Source organism: Geotrypetes seraphini, chromosome 8 (assembly GCF_902459505.1).
Source record: "Geotrypetes seraphini chromosome 8, aGeoSer1.1, whole genome shotgun sequence".
NCBI lineage: Eukaryota > Metazoa > Chordata > Amphibia > Gymnophiona > Dermophiidae > Geotrypetes > Geotrypetes seraphini.
Genome location: NC_047091.1, coordinates 133,336,276 through 133,364,041, shown reverse-complemented (window position 1 = coordinate 133,364,041; position 27,766 = coordinate 133,336,276). Strand labels below are relative to the sequence as shown.

General features: G+C 45.3%; 2 protein-coding genes and 2 gene segments (V, D, J or C); all 4 read right to left on the bottom strand.

Moving 5' to 3' along the window:
• The window catches only part of LOC117365993, a 227,617-nt gene that overhangs the window by 9,507 nt on the left and 190,344 nt on the right, over window positions 1-27,766 (bottom strand).
• Window positions 1-27,766, bottom strand: part of LOC117365992 — a 193,058-nt gene that overhangs the window by 25,194 nt on the left and 140,098 nt on the right.
• LOC117365995 (immunoglobulin lambda-1 light chain-like) overlaps window positions 1-27,766 on the bottom strand; it is a 121,984-nt gene that overhangs the window by 1,640 nt on the left and 92,578 nt on the right. The window contains exon 3 of the mRNA XM_033957010.1: window positions 2,520-2,554. Within this exon, the coding sequence (XP_033812901.1) occupies window positions 2,520-2,554 (35 nt within the window). The remainder of the gene's footprint in view (window positions 1-2,519; window positions 2,555-27,766) is intronic.
• LOC117365994 (immunoglobulin lambda-1 light chain-like) overlaps window positions 6,239-27,766 on the bottom strand; it is a 53,636-nt gene continuing 32,108 nt past the window's right edge. The window contains exons 3-4 of one of the 2 annotated variants that reach the window (XM_033957009.1): window positions 12,520-12,554; window positions 6,239-6,805 (exon numbers count right to left, since the gene is read on the bottom strand). In XM_033957009.1, coding sequence (XP_033812900.1) covers window positions 6,492-6,805; window positions 12,520-12,554 — 349 coding nt within the window. In that variant the 3' untranslated portion in view covers window positions 6,239-6,491. Of the gene's footprint in view, window positions 6,806-12,519; window positions 12,559-27,766 lie in introns of both variants that reach the window. The other variant, XM_033957008.1, reaches the window with a different exon arrangement.

Sequence of the window (27,766 nt, the reverse complement as noted above, 5' to 3'; positions counted from 1 at the left end):
GGCATTTCCCATACAGGAAAACTAGGGACCTCCCTCCCCTTCAGAATCACCAAGCTCTGGAACAACCTTTCCTTCCCTCTTCGGAACCTGAGCTCTCTCCAACTTTTCCGCAAACATCTGAAGACTTGGCTATTCTCAAAAATGTTATACTTACTCCATCTCTGGCATTCTAAGCCCTCTAAAAACTCTTCATACTTGGACCTCTAACCCTTTATTGTAGTTCCTTTCTATCCCATCTCCTGTAAACCGTGCCGAGCTCTACGAATGTGGAGATGATGCTGTATACAAACCTAAGGTTTAGTTTAGTTTAGTTTAGTCTTCAATGATTTAAGACCAGACACTGGCTTTAATTTTCTTTGTCAGTATCCCTAAAGCTCTGAATCATTTCCAGACTGATACAAAAGACCTGGCAGTAGTGCCCAGTGCTAAGTGCTGTTAATTAGCCATTTATTTATGATTATACCTGACATATCTTAACACAAATAATTCACAAGCTCTTTACAACTGCAATAAAGTATAATAAAATCAATAAAGATCGAGATTGCATTTATAGTCATGAATTATCTTATTTCCCAGTGTATTTCTGCTAATATCTTTCCTGTTAAAGAGTCTGAAATTTCTACAATGGTCAAATCAACAGAGTGAAAAGATAAATCTGGACCTTTTTTTGGCAGTTTGGCAGTTTTTTGGCTCTTTTCCTATTTTAATAGACTGAGGGGCCCTTTTATTAAAGCTAAATGCTAAGAAGTAATGTGCGCTAAACTTTAGTAAACAGGCTGCTTAAATATTGTAACACTTTAATTTCGGAGTACAGTGTGACTGTAGGGTTACCAAATGGCTCCAGAAAAAGAAGTACGGATTGAGACATCCGGGTTTTACTTCCAAACCCGGAAAGCACAATCCGTCCTCTTTTTTTTTTCTGGAGCCATATGGTAACCCTAAGTGTGAGAGGCCTGCAAAATCCCACCCGATAGAGGCAGAGACCAACATACTGTAACAGACACAAAAGAGACAGCAAATCAGAGAAAAGAAAGAGAGAGACATTCAGCGGGACAGAGACTCAGAGAGAAAAGAGAGAGAGAGTCACAGAAAATTACCGAAAAGACGTTCACAGAGGCAGAGAATCAGAGATCCGCAGAGAAGAAGAGAAGAAATAGGGAGGAATAAGCAGAGAGATACAAAGGAAAAACTGGAATCAGAAAGGGAAGGAGATTGCAGGACAGAGACACAAAGAGACAGACTGATTCAGAAAGAGACAGTTGCACATGGCCACAGAGAACATACAAGAGTCAGAGATGGTTAGAGAGGCAGCAGTTTACAATAGAGAGACACAGAATGACTGTTGAACAAAATGAGATCTTTTTCTGAAATGCAGCTTAGGAATTAGTTTTACATATTATTTGAAATCAAACAATTTCTATTTACCGTTAGATCTGATTCATCTAGGACTTTCCTTGTACACAGACTTTTGAGGTCTGTTCACTAAAGCCAGCCTACCAGTGTTTCTTCTTGCATTAATAGATGGGATTGAATTCCAGCTCAGAAGTGAAATCGTTTCTGGTCAGTTTCTTAAAACACCTCCCGGGCTTCAACATTTGTGCAGGCCCCACATTTCTCAACCTTTCCATTCACCCTTTCGATATCTCGATCTATTTACCACCATTGAGAAGTAATTCACCCAAGGCTGATACTCTGTTTCCCCTGCCTTATGTAATTTCCTTGATTGTTCTGCTTTCTTTTAAATATTTTGTAGTTCACTTCCTTTTCCTTCCTTGTGTTTATGGGTTTGTTAAGTATGTTAATAATCCTGTAAGACTTAATTGTTGTTTAGTATTGTATTGTTCCCTAAATATTGTAATTTTATTATTATGTTCATCGCTTAGAAATATGATTAAGCGATCAATCAAAAACCTTATTAAACTTGAAACTTAAAAAGCAAATAATTCCTATAACTGTATGTCTTGGGTGTAAAACATTCTTGCTTTTTTTTTTTTTTTAACATTAAATCCAGCACAAGGAGCATTACACCATTCCTCTGTCACAGAGGGAATTTAATTTGAGAGGTGCTTTTGTCTTTGTGAAAATATGCTTCCATGTACCCTTCATCCAGATGATTCACCCCATATTACAGCAGAAGCCAGGCTCTCCCAATTTAATGATAAAATCCCAGCCATCACTAGCTGCTCCTTGGACCCTTTTCCGCTTTATGCTGGGAGTGTTGGAAGTAACTATGAGTAACTGCAGCTCTTCTGAAACCCTTTGGACATATTCTGTATAAAATCAATATTAAATCCTAATCTCTGCTGTACTTAAAGTGCCCAAACTTCCTTTCAGTATTAAACAGTAGAGCTCAGAAGTGCTCCAACCGAGACAGTGTCTGTATAGGAAAAAAAATACTCTATATCACTATTTTTAATAATATAGGATTAGCTTTCAAGGACTACCAAAGACCAAAAGAAAAACTGAACAAGGAGGAGAAAAATAGAAAAGCTTTCTTTGAGAATGAAAGGAATACTTACAAAGGACGTTGAGTTGGGTTCCTGGACCGAAAATACACCACTGTGATGCAAAGCTGTACAAAAACCTCTCCTTATAGGACCAGTCAAACAAGGTAGAAAAGATGAAAGTTAATAAATAAGAAGATATGGATGAAACACTCTTATCCCTCAGATACTCTCTTATCTGGGAGACACCTGATGTACTTGGAATAAGCCCAAAGCCTGCAGTTGCTTCAAAAGGCAACACAAGATGAGGGCTCCTTGCTACTCTATGGCCTATAATTGGTAGATCTAATTCCAGATGAGATTTGACAGATGAGCAAAACACAGATTTGTAGTTCTCCTAAGTAACACAGATCCCAGGAGATGGAAAAAAAAAAAAACCAAACCACCAACCCTTGCTGAAAGGAGACAGACAATAGAATGCAATCCTTTGGCATCCCCTGGCCATGACGTCTGCCTGCAGACTGATCTCCTGGAAACAGTTTTACAGTATGAATACAATTGGTCTGTTGGGCAGCAGGAGAGACTGGTTCAGGATGTTGGAGAATTTGAGGAGGGTTGAGTTCTGGATGACACTTGAGTGTGTCTGAATGTCTTCTTGACTGAGTTCTTTTCCCATAGAAGTAGTCAGTAGTTTGCTTATTTTTCCTTCTTGGTAACCTGGCAATTGTTATCAATGGTACACAGTTAAATTGTTCATCATTACTGGTTGAATGGGATCCAGCATGAATTTCTAGCTTCCCTGGTATCAGGACTCCAGAGATTTTGTTGGAGATGGTGAATTTCAGGAATGGGAGAAGTAAGCAACTCCCTCAGCTTCAGACATTGGAGATTTTAGGGGCCAGGCCTCCCTTCCTCCTCAGATCTGATTTATGTGAGAGAGGGGCAGTGGATCTTGCTTCCCTCACACATTAAGGCAGCTCTCAGGTCCTAATGCTTTGCAAACTGTTTTAATGAGAATAAAATCTCAAGCCCCCACCCCTAACCCATCAAGGCCTCACTAGTGGAATGGCTTGTTGTGATCTGTCAATGCACAAATGATTTCTTCTGAAAACACTTGAGTATGAGTTCACCTGAAAATACCTGAGTATGAGTGCACACTAGCTCTGAATGTGAGTCCATGCTCTCTATGACTCTAAATTCTTCAAGTGTGAATTTACAATTATCTCTGGTTATTAGCAAGAAAGGGTTAAAGGTTCCTTTGGTCCTGGACAGTAACTCAGCGCTGGATCCTTCATCCACCACTTCAATTCATGCAGCCTGTAACATTAGATCCTCAGGTAACTTCCCCATCTATCTGAGTATGAGTGTGTACTGTCCTCAAAAGGGTGTACCAAATGGGAGGGTGTAATGGGCTGGAGTAGGTTTTGACAGAGATTTCGGCAGTTGGAACCCAAGCATAGTACCGGGTAGAGCTTTGGATTCTTGCCCAGAAATAGCTAAGAAGAAAAAAAAAAAAAAATTGAATTGAATCAGGTTGGGCAGACTGGATGGACCATTCGGGTCTTTATCTGCCATCATCTACTATGTTACCATATGTTACCCTTTTCATGGCAATATCAAATATAATGGCAGAAACAGACCATGAGACCTATACAGACAGCCCAACCTCAATAGACCAGCCTCTATACCCGTCTCCTGTCCATCAAAAATCTATGGTGCTCGTCCCATGCTTTCTTTGAAGTCCAGCACTTCTTGAGTATAAGTACACCCTATCTGTGAGTGGCATTGCCCCTCAAGTCTACAGAAGTGGGTGAACCTTACTATTATTTGGAGTGTGTGGCCCAGTGGTTGAAGCTACAGCCTCAGCACCCTGGGGTTGTGGGTTCAAACCCCGTGCTGCTCCTTGTGATCCTGGGCAAGTCACTTAATCCTCCATAGCCCCAAGTATGTTAGATAGATTGTGAGCCCACCGGGACAGACAGGGAAAAATGCTTGAGTACCTGATTGTAAAACCGCTTAGAAAACCTTGATAGGCGGTATATAAAATCCTAATAAAACTTGAAACTTGTTTCTGTCAAGTACTATGACCTGGCTTGGTCACGGTTGGAAACAAGAAGCTGGTCTGACCCAGTATGGCTATTCTTATGTAACATTCTTGCAGAAGTTGATCAGTGACTCTTGAGCAGTTTATAATACACAGGGCTCCGTATGGTCCTGATTTATGACAATAGTGTTCATTTATCTTAGAAACCGTTTAATACATTTGTGCACAATATGGCAAATTACTTTTCGGTGCTTAATCTTTGGCCACATCAGAAAAGAAGCTGAATTATGAAGGGGAGGTGTATTTGGAACAGTGAGAAACGTGAACTGATTGGAACCAACTGTAGAACTCATGCGCCTCTTCTGAGCGCAGCAGTGTCTCTCGTTGTAAACTGCTTCAGTAGTACAATTTCCATTTTATAGTTCACTGAATCATTTGTGCTGAGAGCACCATAGAACTCTCTCCTGGTCTCATCTGTTTCCCTCTGTCTCCTTCCTCCATTTCTCTCCTAGCCATTCTTCTCTTCGGTCTTCCTTTCCCTTCATCTATTCCTCTCTTCTCCTCTCACCCCTTTATGTATCCCCGTCTCTTCTCCCATCTCCTTTTGTCCTCTTCCCTTGACTAGTCACCATAGATGCTGAATTTGGACTCTGCTGCTTTTGGTTTCTGTGTGTGATACAGTAATAAACAATGGAACAAAGAGGCTGGTTGTGTGTGTGTGTGGGAGGAGGAGGAGGGGGAGACGCAGCCTTTGGCCAAAGCTGTGAGTAAAGGGGAACAAATGATTTCAGTTTAAGACTCTTATATCAGATCAGACTGCCTTTCATTATATAAACCACTGACACTACCACCTGTTCAGGAAGGCCTTCTCAGTGGAGTGCACTAATGACTTTTTGAGAACACTGCAGCTCACAACCATGAGTACACCCTGGCTGTGAGTGTGAATATTCAGTGTGTACACAGTGAAGGCTAGTAGCACAGTTTACTCACTGCTGGCAAGGAAGTGACAAACTTCCAACTCACTAATATTGATTTCAAGTTTTTACAATGGAGTTTTGGAAATCAAGTAGCATGCTTTGGTGAAGGACTAGTTGCTGTATGGATATGTGTATATACAGCACCCTATGAAGTGATTTACAGATCAGGCTGTCCCCTCCCCAAAGAGCTTACAAGCTGAATTTGAGCACAAGGAAATTTACAGTACAAGAGTAGCTCTGTGTCCAATACAGGAAGATAGGAGTAGTCTTATAAATAACAAACTCTTCAACATCAGAGTACAGGCAGTCCCCGGGTTAAGAACAAGTTATGCTTTTAAAGCTATTCTTATTTCGGATTTGTATGTAACTCAAAACTTGTATATTTTAAGAAATTTGCTTCTTATTTCTGCTCCCAGCTGACAAAAGAGCTAACTGTCCCTGCCAGTGTTCTCTTTAAGGTACAGCATGCACAACCAAACACTGTTCTTAATGTGGCCATGCATTATTCCTGAATCTGCTACAGAAGAAGTGTAGGAGTCTAGGCCACTACAAATACTGCTCAGTGAAACCCCGTTCTTAAGTACGAGTTGTACTTAAGTCAGGTGTCTGTAACCCGTGGTTTGCCTGTATACATAAAATATTACATGAACATTAGACAGGCCCCAGATGGTATGAGCACTCAAGAACTAACATTATTCAGCCTGAGACTTTCTGCCTTGCCTCAGTGACTAAAAACAGGGAAACAGACATTTTCCAATAATGAGACCATTAGAGCTGATGCACAAGTGTTTTATTGAAGTAACAGCAAAATATAATAAACAAAACAAGGGAAAAGAAAGACTAGAGGATGTCCAGTCTGTCCGAAGCCTGGCTACTTGTGACTAGTAATGTCCTGCAGTGGAAGAACAAGGCAGACCCTGGATAGTAGAAATAGGGGAAGGTCTCCCTGGAAAGATAGATGCTGAATAGCATGATGGGAAAGTGACAAGAGGGCACAGGTGAGTCTCACAGACACAGCCTGAAGGGTTACAACCACTCTGATTGCTTCACAGTCTTTGTGATTTTCTTTCCCTGGTGAGTCACCTCACACGTGAGGTTGTTTGCACTCTTTAAGTCTGGATGCGACAGGTAACTGCTGGCCATGAACAGATTGTCACTCTGCTTCGTGGCTCTGCTGGTCAGCACATCAGATGTCACTTCCTGCCCATCGATATACCAGGACACGCTGACGGGTGATGGAGAAAATCTCACCATGGTGCACACTGCTGTGGTTTTGTTAGTGTCCCTCTCTTCCTTGGATGGAGGGAAGAGCATCACCGATGGAGACTTCACCTCATTACCTGCAGAGAGACAATGAGCAGGAATAAAAAGAGACATTCAGATTAGGAAACTCACAAATGATGTTAGAAGAGAGACATGGGAGGATGCGGGGTTGTAATGGCAGGCTGATACAAGGTTGAATCAGTCATGGAGGGCTTATTTGGATGGTGTCTTTGCCACATTGTTTCCTATCCTGGATACATTGGACATCATTGCCTCATTAAGTGCCTGGGCCTGTAGAATGCTGATCTCTCTCTCTGATTGGCTGATTCATTACTTAGGCTTTGAAGGTCGACACCAAGAGAACCAACCAGAGGAATGGTCAAGTTTAAGAGAACTGTTTATTTTTTTCAATTTATATCCTACCCTTCTAATCCACTAAAGGAAAACTCAGTGTGGCTTACAAGTTGAAAATTCAACAACACAAATGTGAGATCACATAATATTAAACCAAATATCTCCTCACCCCACAGACAAAGAAAATGAATAGAAGCCCAAAAAGAAGCCTCCCGCAGCCCTCTCTAGCCAGTCCTCTATAGTGACATCTATCCACAGAAATGTCTACATACAAATGGGTTGGGATAATTTCTTCTTGCATATAAGTAGCTATTATTTGTTTCTGGACTTCAACTTGACAAGAGATCAAAAGTGACAAATAAATATATAAGGATATGAATATATCTCTAAGTTTGTCACCAAGTAAAGACACATCCAGTAATACTAAAGTGTGCCATTTGTGCACAGCTCTTTAAAACATCTGTCTCTTACTTGTTTCTCTATTTTTGTGTGACCTGATCATAAAAAGTTAATGTCCAAGCTATAGAAAAATCTAGCTGAGTGGTGTAAATATTAAATAAATAACAAAAGTCAATTCTCCACTCTTATGAAGAAGTCTGTGTTCCTTCTATGTTAGTCCACATGATTTACTGTTTAAAGCATAGTGTTCATACAGGAAAAGGCCTCAGAGGTAGGGAGTACTACGCTTCTAGTCTCTTTAAAGGCTGTTACCAGCGTAGGTGTCTTACAGACACGTACTCCGTGCTGCAGTCATTGGCCAAAAACCTGCTTGGTGGAATTTTTTATTAATTCAAGTTTTAGTTGTTATCTTACACCAGCTATTATAAACTTTTTCTAAGAAATCTTATTCATGTGTACTTCCTGTGTACTATAGTGCTTATTTATATGGAGACCACTTCAGTATTTGAAAAAATTAACAGAATGTTACTTAGCTTAAGTCTTAGGATTACTCTAGTTTTCTTGCGCTTCGTTAATTCTGTGAAAACTCGTGACAGAACATCAAGAGATATCACTGTGCTTGTGCCTGAAAACTGGCCCTGAAGCAGCGGATAAACTAATGATCTGCGAAACGCCGACTGCGTTGGCTCTAGTCCCGTAGGTGCTGCATGCCCCGGTTCTGGTTCCGGTAGTATGAGACGGCATAGAATTAATGAAGCGCAAGAAAACTAGAGTAATCCTAAGACTTAAGCTAAGTAACATTCTGTTAGTTTTTTCAGATACTGAAGTGGTCTGCATATAAATAAGCATTATAGTACACAGGAGGTACACATGAATAAGATTTCTTAGAAAAAGTTTATAATAGCTGGTGTAGGATAACAACTAAAACTTGAATTAATAAAAAAAATGCACCAAGCAGGCTTTTGGCCAATGACTGCAGCACGGAGTACGTGTCTGTAAGACACCTACGCTGGTAACAGCCTTTAAAGAGACTAGAAGTGTAGTACTCCCTACCTCTGAGGCCTATAATCGAAAGAGAAAAACGTTCAAAAACCGGCCTAAGTCGGCACTTGGACGAACATTTCTCAAAAACGTCCAAGTGCCGATAATCAAAACGGGTTTTGGACGTGTTTAAACACGACCTAGGCCCTCATAGTGCCGCTCAACGTCCAAAGCTAAACGTGGCATTTCGGGAGGCGGGTCGAGGGCCGGCTTAGACTTAGTCGTATAGTATGTATAACCGAAAGTGTAACAACAGAGCCTAGACGAAACCTGGACGTTTTGACTTAGACCATGGTCTAAGTCACAAAAACCCACCTAAACTCACCAGATAAGCACTGAAAACACATAACACAGACCCCCACACACTACCCCAGTGATCACCAACATCCCCCCATAAAAATATTAATCATAACTTTAAATTTCAGCCTCCAGACCATCATCACCTGGCCGCCTAGCATAGGAAAGGCTGGTCGTCCAGCCCAGAGGCAGCTTAAGTCGTCCTGGGGGTGGGTTTGGGACTCATAGAGAGGAGAACTCAAGCCCATAAGCCCCTGTAATCACTTCATTGACACTGAAACATGTGCACTCCCCTATACACCCCCAAAACCCTTTTTGACTGGCATATAAGTGGCTACTGCAGCCATAAGGGCTATTGGGGTGGTAGCTAAGTGGGTCTAGGGGATTCTGAAGGTGGTTTGGGGGGCTCACCGTCACCTATAAGGGAGCTGTAGTGAGGAGAAGCCATGGCACCCTGTTTGTGAGGTTCACAGCAGTGCCCCACTATTAAGATGCCCTGTCTGGGTGTTCTGTCCATCACTTTGCAGGCCCCTCCCACGTCCAACAGGGCTTGTTCTAGATGTTTTGAACTTGGATGGCAATGTGGACAAAAATGTGGTATAAAGATAGATGATTTAGCAGCTTGGACGATCAGATCTGCAGGACGTATAATTGGACGATTTTCGAAAGTCAAAAGACGTTGGACATCTCTTTCGAAAATGTGACTTAGGCTCTTTTTGACTTTGGATGACTTGCAAAATGGACGTAAACGGACTTAGACGTCCCTTTCAATTATGCCCCTCCACGCTTTAAACAGTAAATCCACAAATGTGGAATAACATGGAAGGAATACAGACCTCTTCATAAGAGTGGAGAATTGACTTTTGTTATTTATTCATAAAAAGTTAATGGCATAATGCATGCTCAGAATTAAAATATATACCGTTCAGATGTGGATGAGTGGAAGAACAGATGTGGCTAGACCCAGGCTCACTGCTGCATAGCTTAAGGTTCCTTCTTTTGCTAAAGACATTTCAGGGGGACTGTAAAGACTCAGTTGCTTTTCAGAGATACACAGGTTCCTTTTAGAGAATGACACGGGGACAAATTTGTGCCCATCCCTGCTGGAACTCAATTTTCCCATCCCGTCCCCGCGAGTTCTGTCACTATCCCTGTAAGCTCTGCCTTAATCACACAAGCCTCGAACACTTATGATTTTAAAATGTTTGAGGCTTGTGACAGAGCTTGCAGGAATGGGGCAGGGACAGGAAAAGAACTTGCAGGGATTGGATGGGAAAATGACTTCCCGTGGGGATAGGGAAAAATTTGTCCCTGTGTCATTCTCTAGTTTCAAGTTTATTTATTATTTGATTAATCGCCTATTCCAAATTCTAAGCGATGTACATATTGGTAAAATACGTTATCTAAAATATACATAAAATAGACCTACATAATTAACAAGGGGATAAGTTACAAAAAAAAAACAACCTAATTAAGTTAAAGACATGAATACAATAGGGAAGGTAGGATAGAAATACAATCTTGGAAAGGAAAGAGTCAACAATTAAAGGTTAAACACAACAGGAATGGAAAGACAAATAAATAGGTAAGATAAAAGTAAACAAAAGAGCTAGACTTACTTTCTCTAATGCATCTTTCATTAATTCCCATTAATCAGTCTGTATAAGTTCTGATCAATTGGTGTGTGAAAGCACCTTTCCAAGCGCTGATACCAGGAATGTTTCTCTGTTTTATGCATCCTTTCAATCATTGCATTTCACTACTACCTTATCGTTTTATACTCATTATCTGCTTTACCTGCACGTTTTCTGTTAATCTTATTATTAGCTGTACAAGATTCACATAAATGTGACTCATTTTCCTGTCACTGCTAATCCACAGACATCACCCCTAATCGGTAACCTGAGAAATCATACCACACTGAAAGAACATGACGGGTGTGCACATTTGTGTCTTATAGCTCTGCTTGGGCATGAAAAGATGGGTAACAAATTTGCTAGATAAATAATATTTCAGATTTTTACATTCCCTTCTCGCTAAGCTGAGACATCACTCAAACTAGTACTTAAAATGAAATATAATAGTCTCCAATTTATAATTACATAATTAATCAAATTATTGTTATTCACTAAAATTTAAGACACATTACTGTATATCCAAAATTATATTTCATGCAATTGAATTTCTTTGTTTTTCTCTTTTTTTTAACAGAATTTCCTGACTTTTGCTCCATAACCAGTAGTGATTCCCTTAATATTCATATGTGATGACCTTTGCACAGGCATCCAGAATCAGACACCAAAGAACCAGAAATAAGGAGGGAAAAAGGTCACAGTGGCTTTTTCTGTTTCAAGAATATAGCTCAACTCTTTCAGTCACTACAACCAAACTTGCCTCCTGTTTCCACAACTAATCCCTACAAATTCAACAAGATTCTTACAGAGTTGAGTATAATATATTACTGGTAATATATTACTTTTACAAGTAATACATTATTTTTCACAATAGCCTACCTAGACTAGTAACTAATATATTTCTGTTTCCTAATGAAAATAGAGACTGTTTTATATTACTTTTGGAAAATAACTTACTCAACAGTAGTTACTTATACTTTTAAAATTAATGTATTACTAGGGATATGTTGCCAGTAATAAATTACTAGTACTATATTACTGCTCTTATTATTTTTTTATCCTTTCCTTCAATTTATTTCATTTGACAATTGGTATTCTTTCCTTTCAGATATATATTTATTTTATCTTGTTCACTGCTCTGCTATCTCCTCAGGAAAGACAATATTGTATATTAAATTATAATAAACCATAGCCAGTCCTCTATAGTGACATCTATCCACAGAAATGTCTACATACAAATGGGTTGGGATCATTTCTTCTTGCATATAAGTAGCTATTATTTGTTTCTGGACTTCAGCTTGACAAGAGATCAAAAGTGACAAATAAATATATAAGGATATGAATATATCTCTAGTTTGTCACCAAGTAAAGACACATTCAGTAGTACTAAAGTGTGCCAGTTGTGCACAGCTCTTTAAAACATCTGCCTCTTACTTGTTTCTCTATTTTTGTGTGACCTGATCATAAAAAGTTAATGTCCAAGCTATAGAAAAATCTAGCTGAGTGGTGTAAATATTAAATAAATAACAAAAGTCAATTCTCCACTCTTATGAAGAAGTCTGTGTTCCTTCTATGTTCCTTCTGAGTAAATCTCTTACAACCATTTCACAACCTTTTCCCCGTTCCAGTTTTACACTTTAAATCTGAACACTCAAAAGAACATTTTAATATTATAGAGTATATTCATATCCAAAACTAAGTCTTTACTACAAGAAAGTATCTGCATGTTCTGTAAGAAGAGATGCCCAAAGTTATACGGTATTAGAGATAAGTACAATATAAAATGTCTATTCTTCACAGATATTGACTGAAATTAAAATTGTTAGTTTAAGCTACAGAGAGATTTGATTATGAACAAAACTGAAAATCTTATCCAACAGTAAGCATTCCGGTATCAAATTCAGTTCTCTTTGAAGTGCAAAACACTTCATATTAGTTTCAGAATCAAATAATATCTAGTGAAGGTCCAAACCCAGGACTAAGAGAGTAAAGTGGGGAAAAAAAAAATCACAAAACTCAAGAACTACCACTGAGAAAGAAAGGTGAAGAGCAATTGTGTCACTTACTGAGGATGCTGAGCTGAGTTCCTGAACCGAAGATAGGTACACACAGTGCCTCACGGCCATGCAAATACCTATCCTACTGGTTACAGCAGATGCAAGCATGACTAGAGACCCGTCAGCTTCACAAATCCAGTGAGCTGGGACCAGGCTTTGAAAACAAAGACTAATTTCCCCTCCTATACCATCCATAACAGCCAGCTCTCTGGGTGCTTAAGCATAAGAACATAAGAAGTTGCCTCCGCTGAGGCAGACCAGAGGTCCATCCTGCTCAGCGGTCCGCTCCCGCGGTGGCCCATCAAGCCCATTGCCTGAGCAGTGGTCTATATCTATCTATACCCTTCAATCCCTTTTTCTTCTAGGAATCTATCCAAACCTTCTTTGAAACCATTTAATGTGTTCCTGTCTACCACAGCCTCTGGAAGCGCGTTCCACGTATCCACCACCCTCTGAGTGAAGAAGAACTTCCTAGCGTTTGTTCTAAACCTGTCCCATTTCAGTTTCTCCGAGTGCCCCCTTGTACTTGTGGTGCCCCTTAATTTGAAAAATCTGTCCTTTCTACTTTTTCTATGCCTTTCAGGATCTTGAAGGTTTCTATCATGTCTCCTCTAAGTCTCCGCTTTTCCAGGGAGAAAAGTCCTAGCTGCTTTAATCTGTCGGTATATGAGAGATTTTCCATTCCCTTTATCAGTTTAGTCGCTCTTCTCTGTACTCCCTCTAGTACCGCCATGTCCTTCTTGAGGTGCGGCGACCAGTACTGGACACAGTATTCCAGATGTGGCCGCACCATTGCACGATACAGCGGCATGTTGACTTCCCTCGTCCTGGTCGTGATACCCTTCTTAATGATACCCAACATTCTGTTAGCTTTCCTTGAGGCCGTGGCGCACTGCGCCGATGCCTTCAGTGTTGCGTCTACCATCACTCCCAGGTCTCTCTCCAGGTTACTGACCCCTAGTGGTGTTCCCCCCATTTTGTAAGTGAACAACGGGTTCTTTTTCCCCACATGCATGACCTTGCATTTCCCTACGTTGAAGCTCATTTGCCATTTTTAGGCCCACTTTTCCAGCTGCGTTAGATCCTTTTGGAGATCTTCGCAGTCATCCCTCGTTTGAGCCCTGCTGTATAGTTTGGTGTCATCTGCAAATTTTATGACCTCACACTTGGTTCCCGCTTCTAGGTCGTTTATGTAGATATTGAACAGGAGCGGTCCCAGCACCGACCCCTGTGGAACTCCGCTCGTGACCCCTTTCCAGTCCGAGTAGTGGCCCTTTACGCCAACCCTCTGTTTCCTGTTTGCCAGCCAGTTTTTGATCCATCGGTGGACCTCCCCTTGCACCCCGTGGTTCCATATCTTTTTGAGCGGTCTCTCGTGTGGTACCTTGTCGAAGGCTTTTTGGAAGTCGAGGTAAATGATATCTATAGATTCCCCTTTATCCACCTGGCTGTTCACCCCCTCAAAGAAGTATAATAAGTTTGTGAGGCAAGACCTACCCTTGCAGAAGCCATGCTGACTCGGTTTTAGCTGCACATTGTTTTCAATATATTCACAGATGCTGTCCTTAATCAGTGCCTCCATCATCTTTCCCGGGACTGAGGTCAGGCTCACCGGCCTGTAGTTTCCTGGGTCGCCCCTTGAGCCCTTCTTGAAGATGGGCGTGACATTTGCTATTTTCCAGTCCTCCGGGATCTCTCCGGTTTTTAGGGATAGGTTGCATATTTGTTGGAGTGGCTCCGCTATTTCGTTTTTTAGTTCCTTGAGTACCCTTGGGTGAATGCTGTCCGGACCTGGTGATTTGTCGCTTTTTAGTCTGTCTATCTGCTTGAGTACATCCTCTTGGCTTACCTTTAAATTGACCAGCATCCCCAATATTGAGCAAATTCTTTCATTGTGTACAGGGAGGGGCAATTCCCATTGGGTTAAGCACCTGCAATCATTTTGAAAAGTTGGTTCCTATAACACCATCATCCATAGAACAACTGTTGTCAACATTCAGACTATGAACAGGGTCATCTCCATTATGAATATTATTATGCCATGACCATGCCATCATTTAACTAGAAAAGTCCAAACAATATTATCAACCAGGAGGAAAACAAACACTCAAATAAGATCCAACTTGATAGAAAAAAAAAAAAATCGAAAAATGTTTAATTAAAAAAAAAAAAAAAAATGCTAGGACCATCATATTATTGGGATTTCTAGTTGTAACAACAATTGCAATACAAATGATGCTACTCCAGAGAAAATATAATCAGTTTGTGTATGTGTGTGCGTGTAGATTTGCCTTTTGGATACAATGCTTTTCTTTGGTTCTTATAGTTACGGTATATTAAAAGTTGTAATTTTTATATTAAAAGAAAAACCTCAAAAATGAGTTTGATTTTCTGATGGACTTCTGATGAAGCTGATTATATTTCTTTAGGAAGAGGGCCAATCAGGGCTACGTACAGACGTGCAACTGCACAGGATGCAAGGGAGGCGGGACACCAAAATTGAATACTGTCCATTGGCTTCCTTTGCTCAGCTATGATGTGGTGGTTGGGGCAGGAGCACTTGGGGAGTGTGTTGTACAAGGCGCGTTTCCAGATCGCTATGCTCATGTAAGGTTGTTGTTGCTTTTTTAGCTCACATCTTTTCAATAGTAGCTCAAAGCATTTGCATTCAAATGCATTAGGTATTTTGCTGTCTCTGGCGGGTTTTCAATCTAATACTATAATGTGTAAAGATGCTAAGTACTTCTACTCTAACTGCCAGCCCTGGCGCCGTGTCGGTGTCAGCCTCTCTCTGTCCGCTCACACGCTATCACTCCCCCCATCCCGTACCTCTGCAGATCTTCGCTAGCACAAGCAACTTCTCCCTGGACAGGGATCTTCCAGCCACACAAGTGGGTGACGTCCCCTTGACGGAGCCGACCCGGCAGTCTAAAAGCTGCAAAGCTCAAGAGCTTTGCACATGTGCCAGCCCTCCCCCTACAGGGTCCCACCCCGTACCTATATAAGCCCACCCCCAACCGGCAAAATCCAGTTTTTAAAGTTTCCGCGAAAATCCGACTCGGTAGTCAGAACGGTGTCAGCCGTTTTATTTCGCTTCAACTTTTAATTTAAAATTTTTTTTTATTATTTATATGAAGGATCTAAACTAAATTGGGCATCCAGACCTGGATTCAGGCGCTGCTCCTCGTGCGCCTTGAAGACGTCGGCGACGGACCCGCACACCTCCTGGGTGTCCGTTGCCTAGGTCCCCTCCACCGGAGGGTTTCCTGCGCTCCCTGAGCGAAAATTCACAGGTGCTCGATCGAAATTCGAGCACCTCAACCAGAGAATGCAAAACCCTAACGCGGCCTCCGCTCTCCCCTCCGCCTGCTTGCAAGGGGTATCGGAGCCGCAGGGACTGCCTCACAACAACCGCGGCCTCCGCTCTCCCCTCTGCCTGCTTGCAAGGGGCATCGGAGCCGCAGGGACTGCCTCACACCCTACCGCGGCCTCCGCTCTCCCCTCCGCCTGCTTGCAAGGGGCATCGGAGCCGCAGGGACTGCCTCACACGGTGCCGAAGCTGGTACTTCTCTCACCAGCTCAGGCACCGACGTCTCCTGCGTGTGTCACGTCGAGCCTGATGACGTCACACGCAGGGACGCTGCCTATTGGCTCTCTTGCTCCCCCGCTATCGATTGGCTCAGTGGCTACTCCCACTGACCAATCACGGCTGGATAGCTTCCTCTTGGGCCCGCCCTCGGCACCGACTGAAGCCAGCCGTCGGCACCGAGCTACAGAGCCTACAGCTAGACCGGCATAGGCACCCTGCTTCAAGCCCACTCAGGAGAGGTAATATAACAAGGAACAGCGGTGGCTCCCTGTTTAAGCTGCTGCCTCTGTACTTAGGGTCTTCCTACCTTGTCTGCTGCTACTGCTCCAGCCCACCAGCTTTCTCAATAGCTCCTGAAGAAATGGAGCAGAGTAGAATTGAGTAGCTTGATGGTTACTGCAACAGATTGCAATCCTGGGGACTTGGGATCAATTCCCTGTGTTGCTTCAGAGACAGATAAATCTTCTCTGGTAAAACTTTGCTGGGACTTTGCTTGCAAGCCTGAGGAAAGGGAGATTTCAAGTAAAATACTTATCCTCGCCTGATCCGCAGACAGACCCCCCTGCTCTCTTATCTGGCTCGAGAACACTCCATCTGAGCGGGATAGGGCATCACCCCCGGATGACACCTCCTACCCACGCTTCCTATCCAAGCTGGCGTCTTCTTTTCAATTGACCACACAGACCCCCGGGAACAGAGACTTTAGGTCCTTTAGTATCTTCAATTCCCTAAAGGAGTGATCTCTTTGCCCCTCCATGCTACTCTGACTGATTCTCAGAAAGCAATCTGGACCCTCCTCGGCCCGGGTCACGACACAGTCCAGGAGGTGACGGGATTGAACAAAACTCAACTCCCTCACCAATCCCTGCTGGTATGCTCGGCCTTGCGGATATTCAAATCCTCCAAATACTTTGCTCCTACCTCCACCGGTCCGCGTGATGCGCATCATGGACTCCATGGGTAAACGAGCTTATCAAAACTCCATGCTGTCTGGGCGAATTGCCATCCATCACCTCCTTCTAACATGAAGGGTATGAGAAACCTGGTCGAGACCTTACCGGTGCCCACGCAGGACGTTTTTAAGGCCGTCCTCTCCAATATCGAATATCCGAGCCGCCAAAGATTCCTTTGATACCGCCATGCGGGGAACGGCTACACGTATTTCCCCCCGCGGACTGGCAGGGTTGCAATACTCTACACTGGGAGGTGGTCATTCTTGCGAAGGTGGCGGATGCTCCTCGTCTCGGAGACAGCTTGTTCGGAGACATGGTTTAGGATCTAAATTGGGGGATTGAAGAGGATTACAATGGATGCTCTGGAGGAACATACCGCACATCACTCAACACAGATGCGCCATATCCGCAACGATCCTCCAACTGAGCCCCGCGAGACCGTCGCTCTCCTAAACCTGCTCAACTGTGGGCCAGAAGCCCCAACCCTCTTTTTGAACAACCCTCCCCTTCCTGCTGTTCCGGTGGAAGGTCGGTTGAAGTTTTTCTCCAGACCTGGCGAGCTATAACCACAGACACCTGGGTCTTGCGCATCATTCAACATGGATACCGCCGTGGTTTCTTGGCTCCTCCACCTTGGGGCCCCCCTTCCCAACAGTCTCTTAGACCATCTCACCTGCTTCCTTGGCAACAGGAGTTGTCTCGACTGCTGGATATTCGGGCCGGGGAGCCGGTTCCCGAACACCAGCGGGGCCCGGGATTCTGTTCCCGAGGTTTCCTCATTCCGAATAAGACGGGAGGCGTCCGTCCGATTTGGACCTACGGAACCTAAACAACTTCATATTGAAGGAGTGATTCCTCATACTCTCGATCTCCGTCAGGGCTCCGCTGCTCCAGGTCGACGCTGGGCTCATGTCAAAAACTTTCGGGATGCCTATCTCAATTCATCCCTCACTGACAGTATCTCAGGTTAGTGTTCCAGAACCTTCACTACCAATACACAGTTCTCCCTTTCGGCCTAGTCAGCGCCCTGGATCTTTTCCAAGCGCGTCATCCACATTGGGGCGCACCTGGCTCATTTCAGCTTGACGCCCTGCCTCACACACCAGGCTTTGAGCCATACCATCAACCTCCTTCTACAGTTGGGTTTTCTTCTCGATTTTCCAACGTCTCATCTCCTATATCACTCCCTTCAATTCCTCGGGACGACTTTTCGGACTCAGCAGGCTATGGTTTTACTCCCGCCAATGCGAGCACAAGTCCTCCAACAACTGATGTCCCCCTAGTACCCAGGGTTCTGGGCCACAGCCAGGGTCGTTCTCACCTTGCTAGGACACATGGCGGTCACAGTGCAAGTGCTGCAGTTTGCTCGCTTAATGAGGACCCCTATCCAATGGTTTCCCAAAACCCATTTGAACCAGTTCCTTCAACCGCTTTCCACGCAACTACAATTGACGCCCCAGGTGCTTCAGGACTTCCAATGGTGGTTTCACGTGGATCCCCTCTCTCACGTCCGTGTAGTCCTCCTCAGCCTACTGTCACCATCACAACAGATGCCTCCAAGAAAGGCTGGGGCACTCATCTCCTCTCTTGGTCCACGCAGGGCACTTTGTCCCCTGCCTTAGCCCGCTGCAGCGTCAACTTCCTGGAACTGCATGCCATCCATCTGGCCCTACAAGTGTTCCAACACCACTTACACATTCAGATCATCCGAATCCGCACCGACAACCAGGTTGCCATGTTCTATGTGAACAAACAGGGGGGAATGGGCTCCTCTCGCTTATCCCGCGAAGTATTCTCCATTTGGAACCTCGCTCTCCAGCTCCATTCCACACTGCAGGCGGTCTACCTTCCAGGTACGGACAACCAACTGGCAGACAGACAACTCAGTCCTCACGAATGGTCACTTCAGAGCACAGTTACGCAAATGCTTTTCGCAAAATGGGGCACTCCTCACGTCGACCTATTTGCATCCCAGACGAACGCCAAATGTCGCAGATTTTGCTCCAGATACGGAGAACCAACCTGTTTGGCAGACGATGCGTTCCTCCTCCACTGGTCTCCACTTCTCCTCTATGCCTTTCCTCTGATTGGGGAAAGTCCTTCAAATGGCCATCACAGACAATGCCTCCATGATCCTCATCACTCCGTATGGGCCGAGACAAGCCTGGTTCCCCGTCCTCATCAACCGGGCTTCTCAGGCTCATTGGATTCTACCACGGTTCCCGGATCTTCTCACTCAACACGACGGTCGATTGCTTCACCCCAACCTTCCGTCTCTCAAACTAACAGCCTGGCTTCTGCTCCCAGGCTGACCGGGGACTCTGCCTTCCCGCCGAAGGTCCTACACATCCTTCTCGCCTCCAGAGCTCCGGGGACTCAATACTCCTACTCCGCCAAGTGGTCCCGTTGCCAGCGCTGGTGCTCCCACTGTCGAGTTCACCCCAGCACCTCGCCCTTGGCTCAGGTCCTCCGCTACCTTGCTTCCCGGCAAACAGACGGATTATCCTACAAATCCTTTCGCCTTCATCTGGTGGCCATCTCAGTGTACCACAAACCCGTGGACACGGTCTCCCTGGCGCGCCATCCTGTGGTCAAGCGCTTCTTCAAAGGACTTCTTCGGCTGCATCCCCCCCTCCAACCTCCGGTGCCGGTCTGGGATCTCAACCTGGTACTGCAGGCTCTCATGGTTCCCCCATTTCAACCTCTATCTTTTGCACCACTCAAATTCCTTACCTGGAAGACTCTATTCCTGGTAGCTATTACCGCGGCTGGCAGATTGGGAGAACTCCATGCCTTGGTATCTTATAGTCCATATACCTATTTTCTTCATGACAAAGTGCTGTTACGGACTCATCCAAAATTCCTACCCAAGGTGGTTTCAGCCTTCCATTGAATCAATCCATTGTGCTGCCTACTTTTCATCCACCCCCCCACCCTTCACCGGAGGCCGAACGACTCCATGCACTGGACTGTGCCAGAGCTCTCCGCCTCTATTTGGACTGAACTGCGACTCCTCTACACCCGTCTCAGTTGTCCTCTCCATCCGTCCGGCTTCCTCTCCTAGACCGGTTTCGAAATTGACATTATCCTCTTGGATTACCCAGCTCATTGCGTTTTGCTACGCCTCCGCCCTTCTTCAGGAGATCCCTCCGCATATCACGGCGCATGACCTCCGAGCTATGGCGACCACCTGGGCTAACCTCCGTTTCGCGCCTCTCCAAGAGATCTGTCGAGCGGCTACCTGGTCCAGGATTCATACCTTTGCCAAGCACTACTGCCTTGATGTGGAATCCGGCGCAGATGCATCACTGGGTTCTACTGTCCTGCAAGCGGCTTTATGAGGCGTCAACCTCCCTCCTCCTCTCCATCTCAGGTAACAGATCTTTATGATTATTATAATAGCATGATGCTATTCTGTTACCTTCAGCTCGGGAGGCACCCACTTGTGTGGCTGGAAGATCCCTGTCCAGGGAGAAATAGAAGTTGCTTACCTGTAACGGTAGTTCTCCTTGGACAGATGGATCTTACAGCCACACAATCCCGCCCAGCCTCCCCTATTGTTGCCGCCAGCTTTATACCTAACTGGATTTTGCCGGTTGGGGGTGGGCTTATATAGGTACGGGGTGGGACCCTGTAGGGGAAGGGCTGGCACATGTGCAAAGCTCTTGAGCTTTGCAGCTTTTAGACTGCCGGGTCGGCTCCGTCAAGGGGACGTCACCCACTTGTGTGGCTGTAAGATCCATCTGTCCAAGGAGAACTACCGTTACAGATAAGCAACTTCTATTTCTCCTGCCTGTTGCTCGCGCCAGCATGGTTCCCCTCTGAATCACTTCCAAGTCACGGGGCCAGGAAGTGATATCAGAGAAAAATCCAGCGCTGGTGTGAGGAGCATGTTGTAGAAGACACTCGCGCTAGTGAAAATTTAGAGGTATAGGGGGAAGGGTGAGTGCGAGCATGAAGTGGGGGCACGGAAGCAGCGGAGATGAGGGAGTGGGGAGCGTGGGGTGGCACCACCGCCCCATGCAGCTCCTACCCTTACTACGCCACTGCTGCCAGCATGCGACATGCACTAATGGAAACATTAACACCAGACCTAAATAGGAAAGTACCGGTTTTGCCCCCCTTCCCCGATGCCTCATAAAATTTGCAGTTACAGCACAGCAAAGTCCCATGTTAAGCCATGATAGCTGTACATTTTGACTGCACTTTCGTGAAAGGGCTCCTAATTTGCATATCTCATATAACACAGGATCGCTTATATTGCATTCAAAGGTTGAACCCTATTTTTTTTTTTTTTTTTTGCTATTAAACTCTATACCCAAAATAAAATGGATTCACTTATAATTTATTTATTTTGTTTTCTATCCCGTCCTCCCCAAAGAGCTCAGATCGGGTTACAGGCTAACATATATATTATACAGTTAATAGGTTACAATTTGCCATAGTTACAGTACAAGTTTTTTCCAGTACAAGTTATTATCCCAGGACAAGCAGGCAGCTATTCTTGATTGATGGGTGACGGCACCGACGGAGCCCCGGTACGGACACTTTTAGAGTGATTGCACTCTAAGAACTTGGAAAGTTCTGGTAGGCCGCACCGCGCACGCGCGAGTGCCTTCCCGCCCGACAGAGGCGCGCGGTCCCCAGTTTTCTTGTTTCCGCGGAGCCAAGAAGACGCACGTTTCAACGGCTGTTGAACTTTTTCTATTTTTTCGCCTTCCCGCTCGCGTAAACTTCTTGGGAAATATTGTTTCCCTCTTTTTATTTATTTATTTTCTTTAAAAAAAACAAAAAAACCGAATTTTGGTTTTCTTATTATTTTTTTCGTTTTGCCCGGCGGGGCCTGCTGCCACCATCGAGGCCTCGGCCTTCGATTTGGCAGAAGCCGTGTTTACGTTCATGCCCCCCCAACCCGGCTTTAAAAAGTGCCAGCGGTGCGCGAGGCCTATTTCTAACTCTGACCCGCACAACTGGTGTTTGCAGTGCCTCGGACCTGACCATCGGGCATCCACCTGCACACGCTGTGCCACTCTTCAAAAAAGAACCCTAAAAAACCGTCAAATTCAGCAACGGTTATTATTCGGTACCGACATGTCGGACACGGCGGCACCGGTCCCTACTTCGATCCCGACGCAGTCGGCACCCGTCTCGTCGACGCCGCGTCGGCGCCGCACCAGTCAGGTAAGCCGGCTAAGAAGCCTTTCCCGCTGGAGCGTCCTCCGATCAAAGTAGCAGAGAGCCCAATCCTGCCGACCGCGAGGCGCCCACGGAAGCGCTCCGCACCGATAGAGGTAAGCCCCTCGACATCGGGTTCCTCTTCGGAGTGTAGAGCGGCACCAAAGGTACCGCACAAGAGAAAACCGGTACCGGTGCCTACTTTAGACGAGCGCATTGCTGCCGTCTTACAAGTGCAATTGGAAACTCAGCTAAAACAAATCCTTCCTGCACTCCTGGTACCGAACCTTCCGGTACCGGTCCGGTCTGAGCCATCGGTGCCGATAGTTACACAGCCTCTGCTCTTGGCTTCCTCTTTGTCGGCACCGACACAGTCTACTTCCATGCCAGTCCTAGCACCAGAGTTGACTGCTCAGCATCAGGCTGTTCAGACTGCGGCACCGGTGCAACGGCAATCTCCCGGTACCGTCTCTATGAGATCAGGAAAATCGGTACGCAAGTCCCGACACCTTGATCCCTCCACTCCAGATTCTCGACGCAGTTTTCAAATTCGAGATCCTGATCTGTGGGGTGATTCAGAGGACCCTATACTCTCTGAAGGGGAATGTTCATCTGGTGATGAGGATCCTTCTACTTTAGATCCATCCTCTAGACCAGATGTATCTTCATTCTCATCCTTTTTAAAAGAGATGTGTGACTCTCTCTCTATTCCCTTGGAGGCTGAGTCGAAAAAATCCAAAGCTTTTCTTGAAGCACTGGATTTTGACCAATCTCCAAAGGAATATCTCAAGCTACCCCTCCATGATATCTTGAGAGAGACCTTTTACAAGAATTTGGAGACACCCTTGACTATTCCTGGAGCACCTCGCAAATTGGACTCCTTATACAAAGTCATCCCAATTCCTGGGTTTGACAAACCACAGCTCCCACATGAGTCCCTCTTGGTTGAATCCACTCTGAAAAAATCCACGGGAGCTAGTGTGTACGCCTCAATCCCTCCTGGCAGAGAGGGAAAGGCCATGGACAAATTTGGCAAACGGCTATACCAAAATGCCATGTTAGCCAACAGGTCAGGGAATTATGCATTCCACTTCTCCTTTTATCTTAAACATCTAATTCAAGATCTCACTACTTTTGAGAAGTACCTCCCTGACCGTAAAAAATCTGCTTTTCGCCGCACTACTTCATCACTGTTGCAGCTTAGGAAGTTCATGGTTAGGTCGATCTATGACACCTTTGAGCTGACCTCTCGGGCTACAGCTATGTCGGTGGCTATGCGTCGACTGGCGTGGCTCAGAGTGTCAGAACTAGATGTCAATCATCAAGATCGACTAGCTAATACACCGTGCCTAGGGGATGAGCTGTTTGGAGAATCCATGGACTCCACCACTCAAAAGTTGTCGGCACATGAAACTAGGTGGGATACTCTCCTCAAAACCAAAAAGAAAACCCCACCTTCCAGACCTTTTCGCCAACAGTCGGCCTACCAACGTCGATTTGTTGCTCGCCCTTTGCCACAAGCTCAGCAACAACCCAGACGTCAGCGACAACAACAGAGGCCAGCTGCTAGACCAGCACAGCAGCAACAACAGGTGAAGCCTCCCCCTTCATAAAAATCCACTCAACCCTTTTGACTTAGTTCTCCAGGACATAGCCATCTTCCACAGCCCATAGGAGGACGCCTTACTCTCTTCATCAGCCGTTGGGAATCCATCACCTCGGACCAGTGGGTCCTCAACATCATCCGCCACGGCTACTCTCTCAACTTTCCACACTCTTCCGGGCCAAAGTATTCCAAAAGAGTCTGCTTTGAACTCTCCTCAGTCCTCCCTCCTTCTTCAGGAAGTTCAATCCCTCCTCCTTCTGAACGCCATAGAGGAAGTTCCTCTAGATCAAAAGGGGCAGGGATTCTATTCACGTTATTTCCTGGTCCCCAAAAAAACAGGAGATCTCAGACCTATTCTAGATCTTCGGGACCTCAACAAATGCTTGGTCAAAGAGAAATTCAAAATGTTGTCTCTGGCCACTCTTTACCCCCTTCTCAATCAAGGCGACTGGCTATGCTCCCTCGATCTCAAAGAAGCATACACTCACATACCGATCGATCTAGCATCCAGGAAGTATCTCCGCTTCATGATCAATCGTTGTCACTACCAGTACAAGGTTCTGCCCTTCGGTCTTGCCTCCTCTCCAAGAGTGTTCACCAAATGCCTGATTGTGGTAGCTGCTTTTCTTCGTACCCACCACCTTCAGGTGTTTCCTTATCTGGACGATTGGTTGATCAAGGCCGATGCGCCTCAGACAGTTCTCACGGCCACCAACCAGACCATTCTGTTTCTCCGTTTGCTGGGATTCGAGATCAATCTACCCAAATCTCATCTCATTCCCTCTCAGAATCTTCAATTCATTGGAGCAGTTCTAGACACAGTCCTAATGAGAGCGTTCCTACCCTCCAACCGTCTTCTCATGCTTCAATTTCTATGTCAACAGGTACTTCTGCAGACGTCCATCTCTGCCAAGCGCATGATGGTTCTCTTGGGTCACATGGCGTCTACAGTTCATGTCACCCCTTTTGCACGTCTTCACCTACGCACCCCTCAATGGACCCTAGCCAACCAGTGGTCCCAAGCGATGGATCCCTGCTCACGACACATATCTGTAACATCATCTCTTCGTCAGTCTCTACAATGGTGGTTGATATCCTCGAATCTATCCAGAGGTCTTCTGTTCCATCTACCTCCTCATCAACTGGTTATTACTACCGACGCCTCCCCTTATGCCTGGGGGGCTCATTTGAACGAGTTCCAAACTCAGGGTCTTTGGACACCCCAGGAAAAGAAACATCAAATCAATTTCCTGGAACTCAGAGCGATGTTTTATGCCCTCAAGGCCTTCCAACATCTCCTCTTTCCTCAAGTTCTCTTGCTGTGCACAGACAATCAGGTGGCGATGTACTACATCAACAAGCAAGGTGGGACGGGCTCTCGCCTCTTGTGCCAGGAAGCCCAGAAGATCTGGACTTGGGCCATAAATCACCATCTATTCCTGAAGGCTATCTACATTCAGGGAAAACAGAATTGTTTGGCGGACAAACTCAGCAGAGTTCTCCAACCTCACGAGTGGTCACTCGATCCTCTCACTCTGCAGTCCATCTTCACTCAGTGGGGCACTCCTCAGATAGACCTCTTTGCAGCCCCTCTCAATCACCAGCTGCCCCTCTTTTGCTCCAGACTCTACACTCCTCACCGTCTGGCAGCGGATGCATTTCTCCTCGACTGGTCCAATCTGTTTCTATATGCTTTCCCTCCTCTGCCTCTCATTCTGAGAACCTTGTTCAAGCTCAAGAGGGAACGAGCCACCATGATTCTGATTGCTCCAAGATGGCCCAGGCAACATTGGTTCTCCCTTCTATTTCAACTCAGTTCCAGGGAGCCCTTTCTTCTTCCTCTGTTTCCTTCTCTGCTTACACAACAGCAGGGGACCCTTCTACATCCCAACCTCCAGTCTCTGCACCTGACAGCTTGGTATCTCTCGGGCTGACTTCCCATGATACACTTTTATCTCAACCTGTTCGTTCAATTCTGGATGCCTCCAGGAAACCTGCCACTCTGCAATGTTACCATCAGAAGTGGACATGTTTCTCTTCCTGGTGCTTCCTCCGTCAACATAATCCCACTTCTCTTGCAGTGGAAACTTTATTGGATTATCTCCTTTCTTTGTCTGACTCTGGCCTCAAGTCTTCTTCTGTCAGAGTCCACTTAAGTGCTATTGCGGCATTTCATGAGCCAGTCCATGGAAAGCTCCTCTCAGCTCATCCCCTGGTGTCCAGGTTCATGCGGGGTCTTTTCAATGTTAAACCACCGCTTAAAACACCTCCTGTTATCTGGGATCTTAATGTGGTTCTTTCCGTCTTAATGAAGCCTCCATTTGAACCTTTGGCTACTGCCACTTTCAAGTTTCTCACTTGGAAGGTACTTTTTCTCATCGCCCTCACCTCTGCCAGGAGGGTCAGTGAGCTACATGCACTAGTTGCAGATCCACCTTTTACGGTCTTTCATCACGACAAGGTCGTTCTGCGTACTCATCCAAAGTTTCTCCCTAAGGTTGTCTCTGAATTCCATCTCAACCAATCCATTGTTCTGCCTGTCTTCTTTCCGAAACCTCACACTCATTCTGGAGAACAGGCTCTGCATACTTTGGACTGTAAGAGGGCTCTTGCTTACTATCTTGAGCGCACAAAACCCCACAGATCAGCTCCTCAGCTATTTCTGTCTTTTGATCCGAATAAATTAGGACGTCCTGTTTCTAAACGTACGTTGTCTAATTGGCTGGCAGCGTGCATTTCATTCTGTTATGCTCAGACCGGACTGACACTGGAAGGTTCGGTAACAGCCCATAAAGTCCGAGCTATGGCAGCGTCTGTTGCTTTCCTCCGGTCCACGCCCATTGAGGAAATCTGCAAGGCTGCCACTTGGTCCTCAGTTCATACTTTTACATCTCATTATTGTCTGGACGCATTTTCCAGACGGGATGGACACTTCGGCCAATCTGTTTTGCAAAATTTGTTTTCCTAATGGCCAACCTTCCCTCCATCCCTCTTTTTGTTAGCTTGGAGGTCACCCATCAGTCAAGAATAGCTGCCTGCTTGTCCTGGGATAAAGCACAGTTACTTACCGTAACAGGTGTTATCCAGGGACAGCAGGCAGATATTCTTGCGTCCCACCCACCTCCCCGGGTTGGCTTCTTAGCTGGCTTATCATAACTGGGGACCGCACGCCTCTGTCGGGCGGGAAGGCACTCGCGCGTGCGCGGTGCGGCCTACCAGAACTTTCCAAGTTCTTAGAGTGCAATCACTCTAAAAGTGTCCGTACCGGGGCTCCGTCGGTGCCGTCACCCATCAGTCAAGAATATCTGCCTGCTGTCCCTGGATAACACCTGTTACGGTAAGTAACTGTGCTTGGCGGTCAAATATCTTGGACTCCCATCATGTTTCCGAGCATATTTAAACTTGATATCTGATATTCAAATAAATGTCTCCGTGGTTTACATTCTTTCTTTCTTTGATTTTATATCCTATCATAGTAACATAGTAACATAGTAGATGACGGCAGATAAAAACCCGAATGGTCCATCCAGTCTGCCCAACCTGATTCAATTTAAATTTTTTTTAAAATTTTATTTTATTAATTTTTTCTTCTTAGCTATTTCTGGGCAAGAATCCAAAGCTTTACCCGGTACTGTGTTTGGGTTCCAACTGCCAAAATCTCTGTTAAGACTTACTCCAGCCCATCTACACCCTCCCAGCCATTGAAGCCCTCCCCTGCCCATCCTCCACCAAACGGCCATACACAGACACAGACCGTGCAAGTCTGCCCAATACTGGCCTTAGTTCAATATTTAATATTATTTTCTGATTCTAAATCCTCTGTGTTCATCCCACGCTTCTTTGAACTCAGTCACAGTTTTACTCTCCACCACCTCTCTCGGGAGCGCATTCCAGGCATCCACCACCCTCTCCGTAAAGTAGAACTTCCTAACA